Source organism: Triplophysa dalaica, chromosome 2, assembly GCF_015846415.1.
Source record: "Triplophysa dalaica isolate WHDGS20190420 chromosome 2, ASM1584641v1, whole genome shotgun sequence".
Lineage (NCBI taxonomy): Eukaryota > Metazoa > Chordata > Actinopteri > Cypriniformes > Nemacheilidae > Triplophysa > Triplophysa dalaica.
The window spans coordinates 27467785-27489904 of NC_079543.1; the positions used below are offsets into that span (position 1 = coordinate 27467785).

Sequence of the window (22120 nt, forward strand, 5' to 3'; positions counted from 1 at the left end):
AACTCCACACTAACAAATTATTTTTGCAATGCTTTTATTTTGTATACAGTGTAATACTGTTTCATGCGAGAGAGAATTTCATATACTATGTTTCTTATGTTAAACTTTAATAATTATCTGTACGGTTTAGAAGCTTCCATTACTAGAAAGATTAATAATGTTAAAATCAATGAAAAGCTTTTGATGTCCAGCAGATCATGAGCTCCTCAATGCAGTCATTGGGTGAGAACAGATGAACGCTCTCCTTTGACCGCAGTCAACTGATGTCCACCAGCTCTCATCTGGAATAAACGTTTAAGATTCATTTAATATCATAAAGTATGTTTATTGACATAAAAAATGTGAAGTGCTTTAAATTTTACCAAATCTGAACATCTCAAGGCAGGACAGCTTGTGTTTCTGCGGGTGACCAGGCATCCAGTCGCTGTATCCCCAAGAAGAACCATCTATCCAGTGGAACCGGTTTTCCTGTTGTGTTCAAGAATACATATTTTGTCTTGCACTCACTACTTGTGATATTATTGTCATATCTTACACCTTATATTTACTTTTTTGTATTTCTTTCTCATCTGTAGTTTTGTCTTCATGTCATATTATGTCCTTGATTTATTTTTGAGAGCTGCTAAATGTTTTATCGGCATTTGTATTGTTTTTTGAAGCAAAAAAAGAATTCTATTCTATTCTATTCTGTTTTTATTTAAACTTCCCTCACTTGTTTTATTTAAGTTTACCAATTTATAGGTCGGAAAACATGGAAATGACATAAAATAGCTAATGTGTAATCATAATAATAGGTATTTATATCTTATCATCATCTTTAATGAGTTATTATAGTCTTGATTTTAGTTTTACTTAGTTTAATAAATATATATTTTATATATAGATTTTATTTTACTTCAAGTTTTAGCAATTTTGGTATATGCCTTTATCATTGTATAATTTATTTGTTTATTTTTTATGTTGCTAAATAATATTTTTAAGTTAATTTAATTTTAAGTTTTTGTTTAAAATTATAATTTTAGTGCTTATTTGATTTTTTTATTTCAGTTTATTTTTGAGGCAACATTTCAATTTTTCCTTTGTAAGATTTTCCAATAATTTGTAGGTCAATATTTAATTTAATTTCAATGAACAGAAACATTTTCAAAGATTTAATTTTATTAAACTAAAATAACCTTGCTTTATAGTTTCATTATCTTTCTCTCTCTCACTCTGATTTGTCATTGTTAGAATGCACCATCACCTTCTCAATTCCTCCAAGCCACGTCAAAACGGGATGATTCTTTGCTTTGGTCACCATCGCCACAAGCTGTTTATGTACATCTGCGTTCGCCACTGACGCCAAGTGTCCTTCCGGAGATAATGTTTTACAGGACCCCTACGAAAACATTGATATTTAATAACAATCCTAAACCAATGTGTTAAATGAGCAATGTTTATTTTTTCTGTTTTTGACAGGGTTCACCTCAGCTTCATTGAATGTCTGTGGAGTTGGGATAAAACTGTAGCATCTCCCTTGAATGATCTCACCCTGGCAGACAGCTCCAGCCTCTCCTGTCAAACACACAAACTACTGTTAAATCAGTTTTAAGCCAAATACAGCAATTTTATATGTGTTATTCTACTATGGAAGTTCTTGACAGTTTAATCTTTGAGCGTTAGGTCAATGAAGATGTTCCTAGAAGTAGTATCTTGTCTAAGCATCTTAGTCTCTCACCAGCTCCTTTCAGGATGGACTCCTTCACTGCAGATGAAACATGACAACAGCAGGTAAAAAAGAGATTTAATTCAACTTAAAACACGAACGATAACATTTGTGAAATGGTTTGAAATCACTCACATGGGTCTGCTCTCCTCTGCATCTCTGACAGTTTATACAGCAGCTGACCGGTTCTGACATCCACCAGAGAAGCCCGAGAGTTCTGAGTTCCCTGTCTCACCTCATGCGCTGACGGATTGTAAACTGCGAGAGGAAAAACCCTCAGTTAAAGGAATCATCTTTTTGGATTGTAATTGTTAAGGAAAAGTCCCTTTAAAACCAGCTCCAGTTTGGATGACACTCTGACCACCTCATGCTGTGTTCACACCAAACACGTATTATTTTACATCTATACATGCTTTTATCCAAAGCATTATACTAAACATTTGTTTCCGAGTACGTGCAATCCCGGAATCGAACCCATGACCTTGGAATTGCTAGCATCATGCTCTTACCGCTGAGCTACAGGAAAGAATTAAGCGCACTGCGAGAGTAAATTAAATTGAAACTCAATGCAAAGACATGTATAGACGTGAACTTGTGGCAGGCGATGTGAATGACACGAATCTTGCGGTGTGATTGTGGTTCTCACCATAGCCATTGAGAGAGAGAGTTCTACCAACGGAAGTACAAAACGCTGGAAAAACTGTTCAGGAGTTGACACGACTCTCTCTCTCAATGGCTCTGGCAAATCCTAGTGTTTTGAATCAGATCCGTGGGGTGTGACTTGTTGGTTTCGACTAAATCTTTGGTGTTTCACGTCTTACGAAACCTTTACCCAAACGCAGATGTTCGCCATTGGTGTGAACCCAGCATAATAAATAGCACGGAACACGATTGCTCGCTTATGGTGTGAACCCAGCATGAGGTGTTTACTTTTGACTGTTCTCAGACTTACAGCCGGCGACTCTTCTGTTCATTTCTCCAACGTTCTCCTTGAGCATCCCGGTGTTCAGATCCATCAGGAAACGTCTGGATGGTTCTGTTCCCTGCCTGTGGAGCTCAAAAGGATCTGGTTTGTGGTTGTCATGTCCTGAAATGTGCTGACTTTTCTTTTCCTCAAGCGCAGGGCCGGACTTCACCGTATCTACTGATGAACATCACAGTTAACAGGCATGCAGTGTACTGTCTGAACTCCTCCGGTGTTTTAGCCTGAAAAATGAGCTGAAACATTTGAGATGTTTTGAAACCCTCACATGGGTCTGCTCTCCTCTGCATCTCTGATAGTGTATACAGCAGCTGACCGGTTCTGAGATCCACAATAGAAGCCCGAGAGTTCTGAGTTCCCTGTCTCACCTCATGCGCTGACGGATTGTAATCTGTGAGAGAAAGAAACGCAGTTAAAGTTGCACAACATCTTCTTGGTGGATTGTTTAAGGGAAAACACACTTCAGACTTACAGCCGGCGACTCTTCTGTTCATTTCTCCAACGTTCTCCTTGAGCATGCCGGTGTTCAGATCCATCAGGAAACGCCGGGATGGTTCTGTTCCCTGCCTGTAGAACTCCACAGCATCTGAGTTGTGGGTCTCCTCGTGTTTAGAAGTGTCTGGTCTTTGATCAGGACCAGAAACCACTTCCCATTTATCTGTTAGTGAAGATCAGAGAGACGTGAGTGGAGTTCTTTAAAACCTGACATGTTCTCTTACAGGAGTAGTTCACTTTAAAGTTTTAATTTCGTGATAATTCACTCATCCACATGTCATTCAAGCATGTCATATACGTGTGTTTATCTGTAGAAAACAAAATGAGGCTTTTGAGTAAAGCTTTACAGGGTGCTTATCCATATAATGGACTTCAACTTGGCAGTTCACCCAAAAATAAAAATTCTGTCATCATTTACTCACCCTCAGGTTGTTTCAAACCTCTATACATTTATTTGTTCTGTTAAATAGAAAGAAAGATACTTGGAAGAATGTTGTCAATTTTCAGTTCTGTGACATCATCCACTTACATGGTAGGAATTTTAATTTTATTTTATAAAACTTGCGAACGCGCTACATGGATGCACTCTGAGTGCAGTGCAAGCCATACATTTATGTGTAAAAAGTATATAATTGTTTAGATTTTTTGGAAAATGACTAATCCTTTTGCTAGACAACACTCTTATTTATCGGCTGGTGTCATGTAGAGCCTTTTGAAGCTGCGATGAAACTAAAATTGGACCTTAACCAACAGCCCCCCCGTTGAAGTGCGTTATATAAATAAGAACCCTGGAAAGCTTTCCTCAAAGCCTCAATTTGTAAAAAGTAAACTTGTATGACATGTGGATGAGTGAATTATCTTGAAAGTTTAATTTGACAGTGAACTATTCCTTGAAATAACAGCTCTTAAAAATAAGGCTCCTAAAAGTAGTAGTTCACTTTCAAAAAACATTTTCATGATAATTTACTCACCCCCATTTCGTCCAAGATGTTTCTGTTTTTTTTCTTTAGTTGAAATGAAATGATGGTTTTCGATGAAGACATTCCAGGATTTTTCTCCATATAGTGGATTTCAATGGACTCCAAATGGTTGAAGGTCAAAATGACAGTTTCAGTGCAGCTTCAAAGGGCTTTAAATGATACCAGATGATGAATAAGAGTCTTGTCTAGTGAAGCGATCGGTCATGTTGTAAAAAGTAGAAAAGTATATGCTTTATAAACACAACTGGTCGCCTTGCTCTGTTCTGCAATGCGTGTTAATGACTTCACGTAATAAGTAATCCTACTCCTTTAAAGGTTCATTGTCAGGGTGCATGGTTTTCTTAATTTTTTTGTGGTTTCCTAAAGGGTCTTTGAAAAACCTAAAATTCTTTGGTGGCATTACTGTGAAGAACTCTTTTAGCAGCTTTATTTTAAATTGTGTCAAACTTACAACCTGTTGCTTTACTGTCCATTTTATTTCTGTGTTCTTTGAGCTGACCGGCGTTCAAGTCCATCAGGTTTCTAGAAGGTTCTTTTTCTTGTTTGTGCAGCTCAATGGAGCCCTCATGAGCCACCGCGCTCCTCTGCATCTCTGATAGTGGATACAGCATCTGTCCGGTTCTGACGTCCACCAGAGAGGCCCGAGAGTTCTGAGTTCCCTGTCTCACCTCATTCGCCGAAGGGTTGTAATCTGTGGGAGAAAAACAATCAGTTAAAGGAGCACAACATCTTCTTTTTGAACATTTTTTTTCCTTGAGCAGTGTTTCTCAGACTTACAGCCGGCGACTCTTCTGTTCATTTCTCCAACGTTCTCCTTGAGCATGCCAGTGTTAAGATCCATCAGGAAACGTCGGGATGGTTCTGTTCCCTGCCTGCGGAGCTCAACAGGAGCTTGTTTGTGGTTCTGCTCTTGTCCTGAAGTGGCCTGTCCTACTTCCCATTTTGCTGATAACAAGGACATGAGTTTGAGTAGTGTTTTCTTTAAAACCTGACATGTTCGCTGATAAAAAGATAGGGATACTTCACCCCAAAGTCATAAATGATGACAGAATTTTCATCTTTGGGTGAAGTATACCTTAAGTGCAAACATTTCTCATCTAATTCTTTCTTTCTTTCACATTTTTATAAATAAAACCTAAACCCACACAAGACCTGCTCCTCTTCAACGCTCTTATAAAGTTGTATAGACACAAATCTACGTACGTTCTTGAAACTTTTCTTTATCTAACGTGGTTGCCACCTGTCAAACTAAACCTGTCGTGCCGTTCAAGTTGTGTTTTGGTGTGTAACCTCTTGATTTTGAAACGTCAATTTCCCTCTGGATTTACTGGGTCATGAGAGGTTCAGAGAGTCCAGTGGTTATAATTTCCTCATGACTGCGATCTAAATCTGGCGCCACATTATGTTTGTGTCAGTAAATCTTTGGACCAAGACCGACTGACCTTTCAAAGAAATATTTTATTAAAATTGAGATGCGGTCGGCACCAATAGCCTTTCCTGACTCCTCTTCCCCCTCTTCCACCCGTATGATTTTGTCATCTCTTTGCTATGTTGTCTAATAAAGAAGAAGGCCAAAAAATAGCTTCGGATTGTATTGGGGATGTGCACAAGTAACAGTTTGTCTGCCGATGCATTATAAATGCTGTTTGATGTTGTGTTTTGATGAACCTTTTTTATGATCTATTTCCTAAAGAAACAAGACAATTATAACCACTTACATGGCGCTGCTCTCCTCTGCATCTCTGATAGTGGATACAACATCTGTCCGGTTCTGACATCCACCAGAGAAGCCCGAGAGTTCTGAGTTCCCTGTCTCACCTCATGCGCTGAAGGGTTGTAAACTGTGAGAGAAAAACAGTCAGTTAAAGGAGCACAACATGTTCTTGGTGGATCATAATTGTTTAAGAGAAAACACTTTGCAGACTTACAGCCGGCGACTCTTCTGTTCATTTCTCCAACGTTCTCCTTGAGCATGCCGGTGTTCAGATCCATCAGGAAACGTCGGGATGGTTCTGTTCCCTGCCTGTGGAGCTCCACAGGAATTGATTTGTGGGTCTCGTGCTTTACACCAGTGATCATGCTCATCGGTCTAGAATGATGTGAACGTTCTCTGGTGCTCCAGCGGACTGAGTCTTCCTTGTGTTCATCTTGAACCAGCTGTGGACCCTTGATTTCCCAACCACTCTTTCTGATTCCAGTGACATCTTGCAGCGGTCTTGCATGGAGACCTGCACACACATCCTTAACATCAAACCTGCACCTCGCTTGCACTACCATGCAAAAATGGGGTTGACCTCACAAAAAGGTTTGTCATGATCTTTAATCTAAAATATTAGATTTTTTGATTATTGTGCAAACATAGTTTCAATATGATGGAAATATTTATATAATAGAAAGGCCAGAATGATATCTAATGGTGTGACTTCAAGAAGCTGCAAATTCTACACCAACACTGACAACGCTGACAAATTATAACACCGTGTCTACACTAATAGTGCTCAGGACGACGCAATACGATACGAAACACGGCTTGTTCTAATGAGATTGTCACGTGGTGCCGCATCCAGTGTGAACACAGTAGTGTTCACACTGACAGAAGTGACATTCTTGCTAAGCATTTTTGTCTTGTTTTTACTGAAAATATCGAAAACTTCTTAAATCAGTATACAATTACTTGACAAGAAAAGTGACCTAAGATATTTAGTCTTATTTTATGATAAAGAAAGTAAAAACAAGCATAAAAATCTGTCCATGGGGTGAGAAAAATAAACTAATCTGACCTTTTCTCACCTAATTCAAGTTTATCTTTCTCACGACATGGACAGATTTTTTTCCTTGTTTTTACCATAAACTTAGTAAATTCTTATATTATTTTTCATAAAACTAGACCAAATATCTTAGGTCATATTTCTTGTCAAGTAATTGTATTTTTATTTAAGAATGTTTAGATATGTGCATGATAAAACAAGACAAAGACACTTAGTATGTCATTTTTTGCAGTGCAATTTATTTTATTATAATGTGATGCGGCGTGACAGTTTTAAAGAATTCAATTTTTTGGTCCCAACATAATTTATAAAGTTACATTTGTGTTATTCCATAGTTTTGATGAATTTACTATTGTTACTTAACTTTTGATTGGTTGTGTATTTAACTTCTAAAGTTAATGTTGAAATATGTGTTATTCATATTGTCTTAACATAAAGGAAAATAATAACTTTCTTTATCTAACAGATAAAATGTTGCAATGTCTCATTATCAAGATTCATGAGGTCAAAGGTAAGCTTGTAAAATGTTTTTTCATTATAGTTACCGCACATGACGCTGAAATGTGAGGAAGCTTCTAAAGGATTATTACATACACATGATTTTATTATATATTTTATAATATATTATTATTTGATGTTACAGTAACTTTAGTACTGGAAACTTTGTGTACATTTTTTCAGATAATATTTGTTTTAGTTACTGTGTTTCCTTTTGGCATCATCTTGATCATTACATTTTTTTAAAATGCTTGTATTCTAGAATCTAATGTACACAAATTTTAAGTATATTATTTATCTTCAAGAAATGTAAGAAAGCATTGATAAGTCTTACCAACCACGGCCGACAGGAGCAAAACAGCTCTTAACATTCTATGGAAAATAAAAGCATTTCAGTTTTATTAGTTTGATATTACTGACTGATTATTAGCTGCAGAAAGTTTGTTAAACTCTACCTTTGATATTTTTTCTTCTTCTGTATATTCGTAGAGTGCGTGACTGATGGGAAGAAGTTTGTGCTCCGGGTTCTTCAGACGGATGATAACCTGCTTCAAAAGTCTACATGTACGTGTTATCCTGTCTGTTTTAATCTTTTCATCTGTCGTTGTCTCTATGACGCTGATAATCTGCTCTTTGATCCCAGGAATTCTGACACATGACAAAGTTCAGTGATATTAACACGTTCAGTCTTTGACCCGAGTGACTGTGATGCCAAGAAATAGATGTTCACATCACACAGTTTTCGCTTACTGGAGGAGACATAAAGAACTCACTATGTTTCAAAAGAGATTTTATACTTTTCATCGTAAGTCCCCCTTTGTGTAGAGTGCACCGCTTAGCGCCCCCCCAATACAGACTTATTATCATCTTAAACATAGAATTTTAATTAAGCCTAAAACATATTAATCTTAACAATCCGGGAACATCAATTCTTTTGGTTGGTGGTCATATTTTTCTGATGTTTGATTGCATAAAACGGATTTCTATTTTTCAAAATCTGTGGCCCCTGGATCCATCTCGGGGCCCCCCAGGGGGACAGTCTTAAGCGCCTCCATTGAATCTCCATTGAATCTCATTGCTGTCAATAATAAAGAATTGAGATGAGAATGAAAAAAATATTTCTGAATATGTTAAATCTACAGACTTTTTGGTAGAAAATGATTTGGTCAGTACTGTAAACAGATGGCGTTTGTTCCAGGTGTTCCCTGTACTTTGTTCTTTATCACAGTACAGCCAGCCAGTTACTGATATCAACCATATCAAATAGAGAGCATAGCTAATATTCATTTGCCTTGTGGAGATCTATAAGATCATTTATCTTTAAGATCATTTCAAATTAGATAGAAGAGATCGTAAGCGTGAGAAAATGTAATTGAATAACCTTTTGAGTCTAATATGTCCTTTTATCCTATTATTGACAAGTAAACAGTTGTTTTTATGGCAAGTAATGCAAAATACATTTTCTGTTGATGTTGTTTAGCAACATCTGGCAGCGACATGGTTGCCAGAATATTGCTGTGTCGTGGGGTGCTGATAAAGAGCTCGCTATTTATTTTCTGGGTGTTTTTTATTTGTACCAAGTGTCTAAATATGACTCTTAATATGAGTGATATTATCTCTCATATAAATGATGAAATTTCATCTCATCCCAAGGTCGGTTATTATCATTAACTTAATAACTTCAAACATTTCTGTTATTTGAGACTAAAGATAAACTGCAATAAGATTGAGGCACTAAAATGTTTAACTGGAAACTAAAACAAATATATAACCCAAATTAATATGTTAATAATTTATGATAAAAATGAATAAATAAAATTACAAAAGCGCATAACATAATGTCATTTATTTTTAATTACAAATTTACTAACTAAAAATGTAATAAAACAAAAAAGTGGAGTTAAGCCCATTAAACATTTACACATTTAAACAGTTACATTTTTTCTTTTGACTCTGGAGTGAAATATCACATTGACTGTTCTAACAGATGGTTTTACCAGCATGTGTACTTTGATTCACAGGGAACTGATAGGCAAAAATCCCTTCAGTACTACACTTTAATGAACCCGAGCGTGTGTCTCTTTGCATAGACCTCCCTGTTCTCTTCTGAGGCGACAGGGCCACACAGACATCAGCCCAAAATCTTCCCTTCTCGCCCTCCTGTCACACCGGGAGAATGAGACGACTCGCCAGGAGCCGCACGAGGTGTGTTGGGGTTTGTAATATACCTGATTCTGCCAGAGAACATCCATCATCTCATGACAGGTTTCAGCAGTGAATCACAATGGGAAGTATGTGGTGGTGTAATGGTGAGCTGTCACCACCAGAGGACAGTCTTTTACTTTCACACAAGTGCTTAAAGGTTATAAACATTTGTTCAACCTATTCATGTGTGATCTGTTCTTGTATGATGGTTTCAGGTGAGATTGCACAGTCTTATTGTTTTAATTCTGTTCAGTAGTTCTTTTTGCTGGCAATTTGCTAAATGCATTTAAGGTAGTTAACCACAAAGGTTAGTTTCTGTGTAAACTGTTCTTCAATAGTCATATTTTTAAGGTTGTTTGTTTTTTTTGCAAACAATTTGGGTTGTTTTTGTGTTCTCTAAATGAGGTCCTGTGAACATATGCTCGTTCCCTGCTGAAGAAAACAGCCTACAGTGATTCCCCGCTCTCCCAGTCTGGAAAAGCTGTCAAGAGCCCAAATCTCGTCTGAAACCATCAAAACAGACGGAGCTTGACAATGAGCCGGGAGACCAGATAACCACCACACATTGGTTAAACTACATTTTTAAGAATTCAGACCAAAAATATCAATGTTGTAAAGCAAAATTCTCCACCATTCATGAATAACGTAGTGTCAATCTCCACTCTGAGTGCTCTGATTCCATCTCATCTGTGCATTTATAACCTTTTAACTGCTTTAAAGACAAGACATAACCATAGTGTCTCTTATATCTGTTATATTTTACAGACCGCTGCATGCTTGGACCCTGACCGAGATGCCCTGAGGCTGACAGATGCAGATGTTATCTGGTGACCATCACTGATGAATTCTGAGTTCTGCGGACACATCATTGCTAAATTCACTCTTGTTGAAGTTTATGTCATGCCTCTGTTACTATGGTACTGACACATGGACTATGTTCCCTCCAGCAAGTGTATGGTTTGAATCTGTAAGCTATGAATAGTTTATATGCAGCGAAGCACTTCTAAGCTATATGCTGAATAAAAATATATTAAGGAGAATAGTTAAGATCAGCCATCAGATTCAACATGTGAATGATGCTTTTCTGAGCAAAATTGACAGTGGTGGTAGATATGGGTGAAGATAGGCAGATACCAGGTGGATCTTTACAGGGTGTTGCTAGGTCGGTCTATAGGTCGTTCTATAATTGCGGGTGCATCTTATGTCCATGGGATGTATTTTTAATACATATCAATAGAAATCGTCAGTACATATTTTCAAAGTACAAATTGACTAATTATGTTTAGTTCAAAAATATGTTTTTTATCACATAAAATCTGTTCGATTTTGTAAAGTTGCTCATTCTACTCCGTGTTTGAGCAAAAGCATAACCTCAATATATTTTGTTTATAGGTTTGTCTGCAGTTAGATTAGATAAGAAAGTCATTTGGGTCTTCATTGATCTTTCGTATTTTACGCGTATCCGAGAAATGACTGTCAACTCTGTTATCCACCAGAGAAGCCTCTCTCAAAAGGAATGGATTGTCCCAATCTTATATTCATTTGCATATTGTGATGTCATCATCACTTGTCCCAAGTATTGGTTAAAATAGGAAAAATGTGTCAAGAGTGGATCAACAAAACACTTTTTATCAAATATTATTGTTGCAAATTTAAACTTTGTACAGAAATGTTAAGTAAAACATATGTGTATGAAAAGGAAGTTCTAAACATACCATGTGCAATGCAGTTCTTGGCTTCCATGTTGAGGATAGGCCCAAAATGTTTTTAATATGTCACCTATGTTACTGTCCACTCTGTTACTCAGTAAGGTAAAAATATGAGATAAAGGGTTAAAAAAAACATAACTTGGTAACCCAGTGATTGTTAAATGGAATAATGGAATGTATAGAATAGTGCGTCATGATATTTGGTGTTGTCACCCTCAGTAACATTAAAGATCTGGTGACACACACAGTTTCTGCCAATCTCATATTAATCTTGAGTACCTGTACACCAGTATTGCATAGTTGCATCTTCAAAGCTTGTTTAGTTTGATCAAATTTATGAAAGAGAGATACAGCTGTACGATCATTTCTGGAAAAACACGAGCTATTGAGGAGAGTGGGACTAAACTACAGCACGAACACACAACACATTATCGCATTAATCCCTTTTATTTTTACATTATGCATGTACGTGACGATCGCTAACAAAACACAGACATATGACTTAGTTTGACTTACCTCGTGCGGTTCATTTCCGCCATCTTTTAGCACGCGGTCCGTGCCATCTATCAGTTTCAAATCATCTCCAAATCTAGCATTATATCCACCGTTTATATAACATCAATCACTGAAATGCTGTGAACAAACAAACACGTCTCAACTTCTCTCACTATCCCAAGAGTAACGAACTGCAGCTGCAGGCCCGCAGCACAGGCACTCTTGATAAACAGGACTTCCTATTGCTCGTCGGTTGGCACATGGGCGGGCTTTTACTTTCGTCTTGCCAAGGGCAAGCTTTTCCGGGAGGATTTGTAAAGACTTGTAAAAAAACTTTCTGAAACAAGTTGGAGTGCTGGGGAAGCGTATAAAGCACCACAATACTAGCATGAGTGGCCAACACGTTGAACAGTTTAAAGAAGTCAGAATGCATGAAATTGCATTGAAGTTAGCCTATCTTTAATGTTCTGGGTGTTTCCTAAGGTTTTACTTACAGGCTCAAGCCAAAAGGGATACCGTCATGAGTCTCTGATCTTAAAGGCATAGTTGAGTCAGAAATGATTTGATCATTTACTCATCCTCATGCCATTCCAGGTCTGTGTGAATTTCTTCACATAAACAAAAAAGAAGATATTTTGAGGAACGTCGGTAACCAGACAACATTGACCCCCATTGACTTGCATAACACAGTTAATATTGATAATCGCATCCATTAACAGCGGAAAAAGTAACAGCGTTACGCTGTGAGATTACGGAGGCATATGTTCACATGTGATCTTTCAGATGAAAGTAGTGGTAAATGACTCAATAGAAGCTTCGATAAGGACTTGATCATAAAAGCTGTCAGCGATGTGAGAACAAGAGATATAAACAACGGTAGCAGTGTCATCTGTCTGATGAGCATTATAAAGACTCTCGAGGTTGAGCTCTGTGTTTCTGTATGCGAGGAGAATAACACACAGTTTCATTATTTGTGACATCTGTCATCAAGTCCATTCAGCTGATATCCTCATGATCACAAATCCTGTTTTAAGTAGCATGGGAACAATTTTAGGAAAAGACAAAAATACATTGTATGGGTCAAAATTATAGATTTTTATTTTATGCCAAAAATAATGGTCCATCTTGGTCCATGAAGATATTTTGAAAATATCCTACATTAAATATGTAAAAACTTCATTTCTGTGAGTGGATGCCCTGCCACAGTGCCCATGAACAACTTCAAAGGCCATTTTCTCAGTATTTAGATTTTTTGCACTCTCAGATTCCTGAGTTTACATTTATGCAATTGGCAGACACTTTTATCCAAAGCGACTTACATTGCTTTATCCTATACATTTTACATAGGTATTTGCAATCCCTGGGATCGAACCCACAACCTTGCATTGTTAACACAATGCTCTTACCACTGAGCTACAGGAAAGCTAAACAAAGACTAAATTCATGTTGATGAACACAAATTTATAGATTACAGTTCTTGACAATTTCACGAATTCCTGTGAGACTGAATTCGTTTGTTAAGATGTTTCCTATCCTACTGGTCAATGCAAATTCCATCCACCAAATCTTGCTCATACTTGTCCCTTCTTATAGTAAGTATGTAAGATCTCAATCACGCTTTCTCACCCTTGTGCCCTTCTTTAAAAGCTTTTAACCCAGAATATCACCAGGGACTTTCTGTCTGGATTAAACATGACCCCGTATGCTAATTTTACCTCATGCACGTTTCATTCGAATTCGTTTTTTCTTTTCACTTATTTGAGCTGTACAGCGCCTGTGAAAACTTTATCAGAGGCTTTTTAATGCTGTATTGCTTCACAGCAGGAAGTGCGATGTGTTTACCTGAACATTTTCTTCACATATCGAGAGTGAATATTTTATGGCTTCAAAGGAAGGAACACTGGCATTTAAAAATCTAAAGTTTAATGCATTTTGAAAGTGGATTTTTGTGTTTCTCTCGAGCTTCATTAACCTCCATTATGAATAGAAATCTTGTGTCACGCCACAGTTGCAGGTTGAGTCCAGGTTTGGGTTTGACTTACGTGATTCACATCAAATGTTCACTTTTTGTACGCAAACAGGCTCCAAAGTAAACGTATTGCTTTTCTCAATAGTGGTTGAGCTAAGAAAAATATTGTGTACAATAATGTCTGATCCAACAGGAATTCGTAAAATATTTTAAGAGGTGGTTACTTTGTATAATTTCTTACAATGTGAATCATGTCAAACCCAGATAGCACAATCCATCTGGCTTGCATCTATTTGACGTCTGCATTTACATCTGCAAGACATCTGCAATACATAGTTTGCTCAGCTGCATTACGTCTCGGAGACGTCTGAACGTCTGTAATGCGTCTGCTTAAGATCTGGAGATCTGCTGCGTAAACACATCTGCTAAACATCTTAGAAAGAGCAGCTTTACATCCATTCTAAATCATAAACATCATACAGACATCTTCTCAAGGTCTATATGACGTCTGACAGCAGTTATCTCCCAGACGTATTGCAGATGAGCAAACTATGTATTGTAGATGTCTTGCATATGTAAATGCAGACGTTAAATAGACGTAAGCCAGATGTATTTGTGCTATCAGGGAAACGTATGTTTAGAAAAAAAGCAATAATAAAGTCCAAAAAAACGAGATCATACAAATTCAATGTTAAACAATTTGAGTATAATTTACATAACATATAAAGTACTTGAGGTACTTGTTCTAGTATTGTACGTTAACACTACATGTACATTTGAATATTCTACATGATTGTATTCCTATGAGAGACTCAATTAAACTCAAAATAAATAAAAAACACTTCATATGAGATTTTGTACAAATATGCATCCACGCAAAATAGTTACAAATTGCCATTTGATAATGTTATGTTATTTTTCTGCCTTTATTCTGGTGTCTGTCTGTTCGATATACAAAACATATTTGTGTATTTTGTTTCTCAAAATATTTTATATACAGTGTTACAATCAAACACAAACACAAGAGTAAGGCAATTCAATTGAATATATTTTTTTTTATATATTTTTTTATAAGGAGTAGTACACACTAAAATTAAAATGTCATGATTCGCTCACCCACATGTCAAACCGTCTGTGTGTTAATTTCTTCCGTCGAAAACATATTGAGGCTTTTGAGGAAAGCTTTCCACGGTTTTCTTCTGCATTATATGGAGAAGAACCCTGCAAAGCTTTTCTCAAAAGCCTCAATTTGTTTTCGACACGGACGGTTTGTATGACATGTGGGTGAGCGAATTATCATGACATGTTCATTGTAAAGCGAGCTACTCCATATATTGGACTTGGGCTCATAATCAGGTCCATATAGAATTATTGTTTAAGAAATAAAAGCACAAATCTTCAGTTACACTATTTGATAGATCAGATATTCCAGCTCTTTACAAGTGGAGATGGCTAAGCTTTTAGCTCAACATTCGTTGACTTATTTTTAATTTTGACCTACATACTATGACCAGTATTTTAGACTCTCTCTCGTTTCAGCCGGGACCCCGTCGTCCCCTCATGATTTTCGTTTCCTCCACCCCGCAAGACATCTCGTACCTCCAACTCTCCACATCCACCCCGTTGAACTCTCTCGGTTTCCCACCAGCACACTTGATGCTCTGCCCGTCACCTCTTAGTGCAGAAGCTAATGAGCCGAAGCCTGTGCTCGCTTTCTGAAGCTTGTCAACTGTGAGCGTGATGTACCAGCACCTGCTGATTTAGGACCCGCTTTCACTTCCCACAGTCTCGTCTTAACCATTATGTGAGGAACTTTTCAACTGATCTCAGAACAGAAAGAGAGGACGGCTTCCTCTCCGCTGCCAGGAAAGTGACACAGCCACCTTGCTGTGCCAATCATGTGGGAAACCTGGAAACTAGGACATCGTGCGACGGTCTGACAATTTTGACATTATTTTTCCATTCGTAGAAGTGAATCCCAAGAGCGTATCACCAAATGGAGACTTTTATTACTTTTTAATGATTTGTTGACTGTGAAAACGCCACAAGAGCTTTGCGATAAACACTGAGTGCTTTTAAAAATACAAACGCTAAATATGTGAATTATGCACTTGGTGGCAGCGTTATTGTCTGATGTTTAATGTACACTAGACTGAAGATGCTGTAACTCTTTCTTTAGTGGAACGCAAAAGATATTTTGAAAAATGGAAGTCAATAGAGGCCGATGTTTTTTGGTTACCACCGTTCTTCAAAATATCTTCTTTTGTGCTCTGCAAAAGCCACATTTTTACATTTGAATCAATTGGACTTTAGCGTTAAATTGAACGACCCCTTAAAGTCTTTTTAAGGTAATCCTGTAGCTCAGATCCCAGCAGACTCAACTTCAACTTGCAACATGCAACTTCTCAGCCAGCCTGAAACAGTATTTCTTTGATTCCCTCCGGACTCTTAACTCGGGGATAACAGTCTGTGGTTTCTCCATTCAGAGGTTTCTGGCATGCCAGTCAATTTTCAATCTCGCAGTTTGGACTCCACGGCCCCTTCAGATGTGCATCAGCAAGGGACTCGCAACGGCCGGTCAACGCTTCAGTTCTGAAGCGAAAGAGAGCAAGATTGGAATCTCACCTTCAAGGGCCCCGGGGGAAAATTACATTTGAATTCGAGATTGGTGACCTATTCTCCTTCAGAGCATTGTGGAAATGAAATTAATGGCCCATGGGTACGACTCTAGGGTCTGAGGGGCGACCAAAGAGAGATGAATCGAGAAAAAGGAGATGCTTTTGCCACACTGTAAAAAGTAATAAGTTGAGTTTACTTAGAAAACCTGTGGAAAGTGATTACCTCAGAATTTCCAAGTAAATTCATTCATCATTTCTGAGTTGGAGAAGCTACAACAACTTTGTAGAGTTAACTTATTTATTTGCAAAAGCTACATGAAAACCTAAGTAATTACAACTCAGAATAAAAAGTTCAGTTGACTTAAATCTTTGAGTTAGGCTTAGTAGAGATAACTCAAATAAAAAAGTTAATTCAACATGTCTGCTAGTTCACATTACTAGAAAAATGTGTGGAAAGTGATTACCTTAAATTTCTCAAGCAAATTGTACTCAAAACACTAAGTTGTTAAAACAAAGACAGAGAATAGATTGTTGGTACAAAAACAGGGTCATTTATTTGAATAAAACAATAGTTATTCAAGTGCATACTTGAGACTTGACATGATTTTACCAAAAATGCACATACTGTACTCCATTGCAAAATAGAACAGTCTACCCTTTTCACAAATGTAACTTTTTTATAAAGAGGTATAATGCAAATTTGGAAACAAAGTAGACTACTCTGTAAACTAATTAAGTACAGTTTATTTTCTTGTCTTGTCTAACAAAAATATATCTTGTCTTATTTAAAAAAAACACTTCACATTAATCAAACTGTCAAGTTCGAAACAAGAAACAAAGTACATTTTCCAGTACACTTTAGAAAGAAAAATATCGCTGTCCCCTTTTCACAGAGGTAAAATGAAGTACTGAGGCACATTGAAGACTAAGTATTTTAGTAAAGAACACATTTTTTGTTCTCTTTATCAAACATCAAAAAACATCTAAAATGTTACTAAAACCAACCACTAAACATTAAGCATGTTTAACATTAACATTAAAGTGAAAGCTCACTTACCAATGCAAATTCTGTCATCATTTACTCACCCTCAGATTGTTCCAAACCTGTATTAATTTCTTTGTTCTGATGAACACAGAGAAAGGTATTTGGAAGAATGTCAATTACAAAACAAATCGCATCCCCCATTTACTGTCATAGTAGGGAAATAATAAACACTATAGGAGTCGGGATGAGATCTGCTCAGTTTCTGACAATCTTCCAAATATATTATTTTGTGTTTAGCAGAACAAATTAATTTACCTAGGTTTGGAACAGTCTGAGGTAGGGGTGGGCGATCTAGAAAAAAAATTCAAATCACGATTTTTTCCAGATAGATCACGATTCACGATTTTATCGCGGTTCTTCTTCAAGTTGGTTTTAAGACTATTTTTCAAATTAAAGGGGCTTCAATACAGCCAAACTAAGTCCCCATATAAAAATATACTCTTTACCATTTATATTTTGAAGAATATTTTAATCAAGTTAATATTTAATGAAAGTGCAAGACCATAAATCAGCTGTTAGCAAAAAACTTTACATTTTGAAATTTGTTTTTCATCTTGTTGCGGAACTCGAAGTAAAGCTGTGGAATGGGCGTGGAGGATAAATATTTTTGGCTGGGTATTTCGTAACGTGGATCCACGACTTTGAGCAGTTTTTTAAAGCCCTCATTTTCCACAGTCTTTATGGGAATCATGTCTTTGGCCAGGTAAAATGCGACCGCGTCAGTGACATCTTTCCAGCGCTTGTTCATTCTGTCATACTGATACGTGTTTTTTTTTCTCAAATGGTTCTTTCGCTAAAGTCGTTGTTTAAGCCTTTTAGTTTCCGTATGCTTGGTTGTACCTGATTTACTCGCTTGGGATCCCTTTATAATTTGATTGTCGGCATACTCTTTCAGTCCCTTTATTTTGAGGTGGTTAAAAAGGTTCGTTGTGTTGCCTTACGACGCTCGAATCTTATCATTGCCACATTTGCAAATAACTGTTGTTTGGGCCGTGTCAGTTGGGGAAAACCCAAACCATTTCAATATTACTGATGTAGAATTTTTTTTAGGGACCAAGTCCTCCGTGTTTCCCTCCATCTTCACTGACCGCGTCACTTAATCTTACTGAATTCACAAGCAACATATACAAGCTTGTTAACATGGCGCAATCTATCGCAAGTATGTTGACGAATTTTATAGAACACTACTATATAGGACGATTTAATGATTTTCCCGAAAAAGTGGATCGTGCAGTCATTTTAATCGTTCGCGATCTAATATCGGCATATCGCACACCCCTAGTCTGAGGGTGAGAAAATTATATAAGAATTTAAATATGTGGGTGAACTGTCCTTTTAAGTACGTTTTCCAACAGGAAATAAAATACATTTTCAGTTGTGCTCTACCATTTTTGTAACTTAAAGTGGTTAATCATGAACAATGAAAATGCTCTGTCATGGCAGTTACATAACTGCAGTAGAAGAGTTTTGAGACTTGTGGCCAAGTGACAAAAGCACCCTTTGGATGAAATCTAAAGTGTTCTTCAGTACTGGGGGATACTCTAAATTCAGGGCATAAATGAGCCCAAAGAGGATGCACATGGCTTTGGGAAGATTTCCCAGGTTATCCATTACAATGTTTACCTTCCAAAATAAGGTTTAGTGAGTACAGTATGGATTCACAGTCCTCAAGGATCACTGACACAAAATGCCGATTGAAATGCTGGACAACCCTTCTTCATCATCTCTGTCCTAAAAACACCATAACAAAAATAAAGTCAATTAACTTTACACATTTTAAAATAACAAATGGTTGCTTTCCGACATAAATTGTTTTGTTCCTTATTGCCTTACATATATTTTACTTTCTTGCCTTCTTTTGACTTCTTTCTTTCACATCAGTTGTGACTTTATTCTTCGGTCTTAATTTCCAGCCTCATTCCATCTTTTCAATAGTCTCCTTTTTAAATGTTTTCCTTTTCTTCATGCCATATCTAAAAAAAATTATTGTTTATTAACAAAACTACTTACGTATTGTAAAAATCAATGGGATCCTCTCCGAGGAGGAGTGGGAGGCCATGAAGAAACAGCAGTTCGCCTTTCATTGGTGTCAGACTTCTGGAAAATGATTCAAAGTAAAGTTTAATAGCATTAACATAACACCTGCAAAACCAAAGAACTGGGATATGACTGTGGAGCTTACATTATTGTCAACCTGTTGTGGAATCTTCTTGAGTTTACAGCCGTATCCCCCTTTGGCCTTGAAGATATCAAGGAAGATATTGAAGGAAATAGTCAAGTTCTTAAAAGAATTCCCTTTGCAGGTTTTTGCCAGATATACGGCTGAACTCCGCCAGAACCTAAAAAATTTAAATTAAGCAATCACTTTTCACCGAAATGTGCAAGTTTGGATTAAACATCACATTATCTAAACAGGGACTAACATGGAAAAGAATGTCAGACTTCAACTGCCTCTGATCAGGTGTTCTATGCTCTCTACATTTATGGACATTAAATGTAGAGTAGACATTGCTCTGAAAGGGCACTTTTTATAGGGACACTGCACCATTTCATGATTTTTGAGATGATGCCTTAAATGAGACAAAAAAATTGATTCTGTGCTGGGCTCCTCAAAACTGCACATTAGGCAGAGAAATATCAAAGGGGGGTCATCACATGGACGTGCTTGGCTACCATACACCTGATGTGAATGATTTTTCGTAAAAATGCACGATCATTGAATTAAATGATTTAAATGAGCACAGACAATCTGTGTGGAGACATGGGATTGGAGTAGTTCTAGTGTAGCCTCCATGTTTTAATCTGTAATGTTTCAACAGCTGAGCCCTCTTTTCACACGAAAACAAGCAGAATTTGCATTTCCACCCCATGATTTTAACTCTTCCGAAGAAATGCGTAATTTAATGGTTTGTTAATGGAAAAATCGTAAATCGAGCATCACACTGTTCTTTTGCACATGAACGACACGTGCACAACAAGTGAAAAGCTTTGCGGTTTTCACATAATAATAATAATGGTGGAAAACAAACTAACGACAGATTAAACAAGCTGTACTTAAAAGATGTTAGGTAAAAATCGACGTTTTAAACCTAGCTAGTTAGGCACTGGTCATAAATGGCGGTAAGAGAGTAACCTTGCCTGAAAGAAAACTACTGAAATTAAAGTTAGACTTCCTGTTCATATATACTCATAAAAAACGTGAGTTAATATAATGACGACCGATTAAAAAATAGACTTATAAGCAGGTCAAAAGCTTACCTATTTGTTCTGACAGTTTCAAAACACGATGTGAAGTTTTTCGTCTCTGTCTTCAATTGGCAAACTGTACTGCGGAGAACGCACTTTCGCTATTGCGCATGCGCACACGAACAGAGTCCGCCAACACAAAAATATGTTTAGGTCATTATTATAACTATTCAACACATATTATTACGATTAGATTGATTACGATGGGCTTGCAATAAGCATATAATTTGGGTGTTTTGGTTCTTGATTGTAAAAAAGAGAAGATTCAGAATACACATTTGTTTGAGTTTTTGGAGATAGATAGAGAGAGAGAGAGAGAGAGAGAGAGAGATTAACAAGCATTGTTTTCACTATTAAATGTATAACTTTTGTGTGTGTGCGCGCGCGCGTGTGTGTGTGTGTGTGTGTAACAAGTGTTTTTAATAACATCTTTGTCACCATGATATTTGCAAAAGTGAGACCTTTAGTACAACTCACTTGACGCTCTTAGGTACAGTATACTTAAGTTGTTTAGTTTAACTATTGCATTCACCTAAAAGCTCACACAACACTGCATAATCAAGTAAAACCAACAAATTTGTCAAAATCAGTTAAGGAAACTAGGCTTACTGAGTAGATTCAGTTATTACTTTTTACAGTGCAGGACAGAAACGTATAGGTGACTTTGTTAGAATATAAAGGGTTTGAAGGGCGAGACTTTCAGAAGCGTCGTAGCGGGAGTAATTGAGATGGAGGAGAAGATGGAGCAGAGAGCAGGAGGGAAGGAGGTGTCTGGATACTTGCTCGCTTTCGTCTCCCTCCAGCTGTAATTAACACTGGCTGGCTCACTCCATAAATCAACAGCTGCGCGACTTTCACCGTGGGTTCACGGCTGGTTCCCTCGATGACGAACAGAACCAGACATGGACCTGAACGGGAGAGCACGTGTCTGGAGACTACGTTCAAATGAGCTTCGGTGAAGTCCAAATTATATTTTCACTAGGGGTGTGTCACAATATCACCGAAAACGGTATATTGTGTTGATGCTACTGGTGTTGAAGATAACCGTGATATTAAACTCTGCAAATATTGATACCGTGTTAACATCTGCAGTGTTATCACACGAGTAGTAAATCAGCACTCATTTAAAGTTTCACCTTCAAAGCTGCAATGGTTGCAAACTTTGCACTTTGCCTCCTTACATTTGTATTTTATAATGTGATTCGTTGGTCCGAATAAGAGAAAACTAACGAAATTAAAGAAGAATTGTCTTTTCTTTAAAAATACTCTTGCCAATACTGTTTCTTGCCATGATGATCGTGTACTGGAAAATGTAATGTTGTGACCGCTCTAGCTGATGCTCATTATATAAAAAAGACAAAACATCAAGTCAAATGATGATGTATTTGATGGATAGTACAATTTA

At 37.1% G+C, this 22120-nt stretch overlaps 1 protein-coding gene and 1 long non-coding RNA gene across 3 annotated transcripts; both read right to left on the bottom strand.

Moving 5' to 3' along the window:
• Positions 1-59: 59 nt before the first annotated feature.
• On the bottom strand, positions 60-5968 carry wu:fa56d06 (uncharacterized protein LOC795664 homolog). 2 transcript variants are annotated; one of them, XM_056739128.1, is made up of 12 exons: positions 5881-5968; positions 4940-5107; positions 4614-4853; positions 3160-3345; positions 2956-3078; positions 2658-2846; positions 1841-1963; positions 1718-1744; positions 1466-1554; positions 1244-1378; positions 363-468; positions 60-281 (listed from the first exon to the last, which is right to left on the bottom strand). In XM_056739128.1, the coding sequence occupies exons 1-12, from the start codon at positions 5921-5923 to the stop codon at positions 196-198; spliced, it is 1515 nt and encodes a 504-aa protein (XP_056595106.1). In that variant the 5' UTR covers positions 5924-5968; the 3' UTR covers positions 60-195. The 2 variants fall into 2 exon arrangements, with proteins under 2 accessions (XP_056595106.1, XP_056595103.1); XM_056739125.1 differs by having other exon boundaries at positions 2956-3345.
• An 11048-nt stretch (positions 5969-17016) lies between these two features.
• Positions 17017-20817, bottom strand: LOC130413777 (uncharacterized). The gene is made up of 4 exons (XR_008905536.1): positions 20728-20817; positions 19652-19808; positions 19480-19566; positions 17017-19200 (listed from the first exon to the last, which is right to left on the bottom strand). It is a non-coding gene; the product is annotated as an uncharacterized LOC130413777 (long non-coding RNA).
• Positions 20818-22120: the final 1303 nt, after the last annotated feature.

Excerpts from the sequence above, each read along its gene's own strand:
- wu:fa56d06 (XM_056739125.1), bottom strand. The coding sequence starts at position 5,923 with ATGTTGTATCCACTATCAGAGATGCAGAGGAGAGCAGCGCCAT. Across the intron at positions 3,346-4,613 it reads GGACAGTAAAGCAACAGGTT|ATAAATGGGAAGTGGTTTCT; the intron begins GTAAGTTTGACA and ends CTTCACTAACAG. Across the intron at positions 1,964-2,657 it reads GAACAGAAGAGTCGCCGGCT|TTTACAATCCGTCAGCGCAT; the intron begins GTAAGTCTGAGA and ends TTCCTCTCGCAG.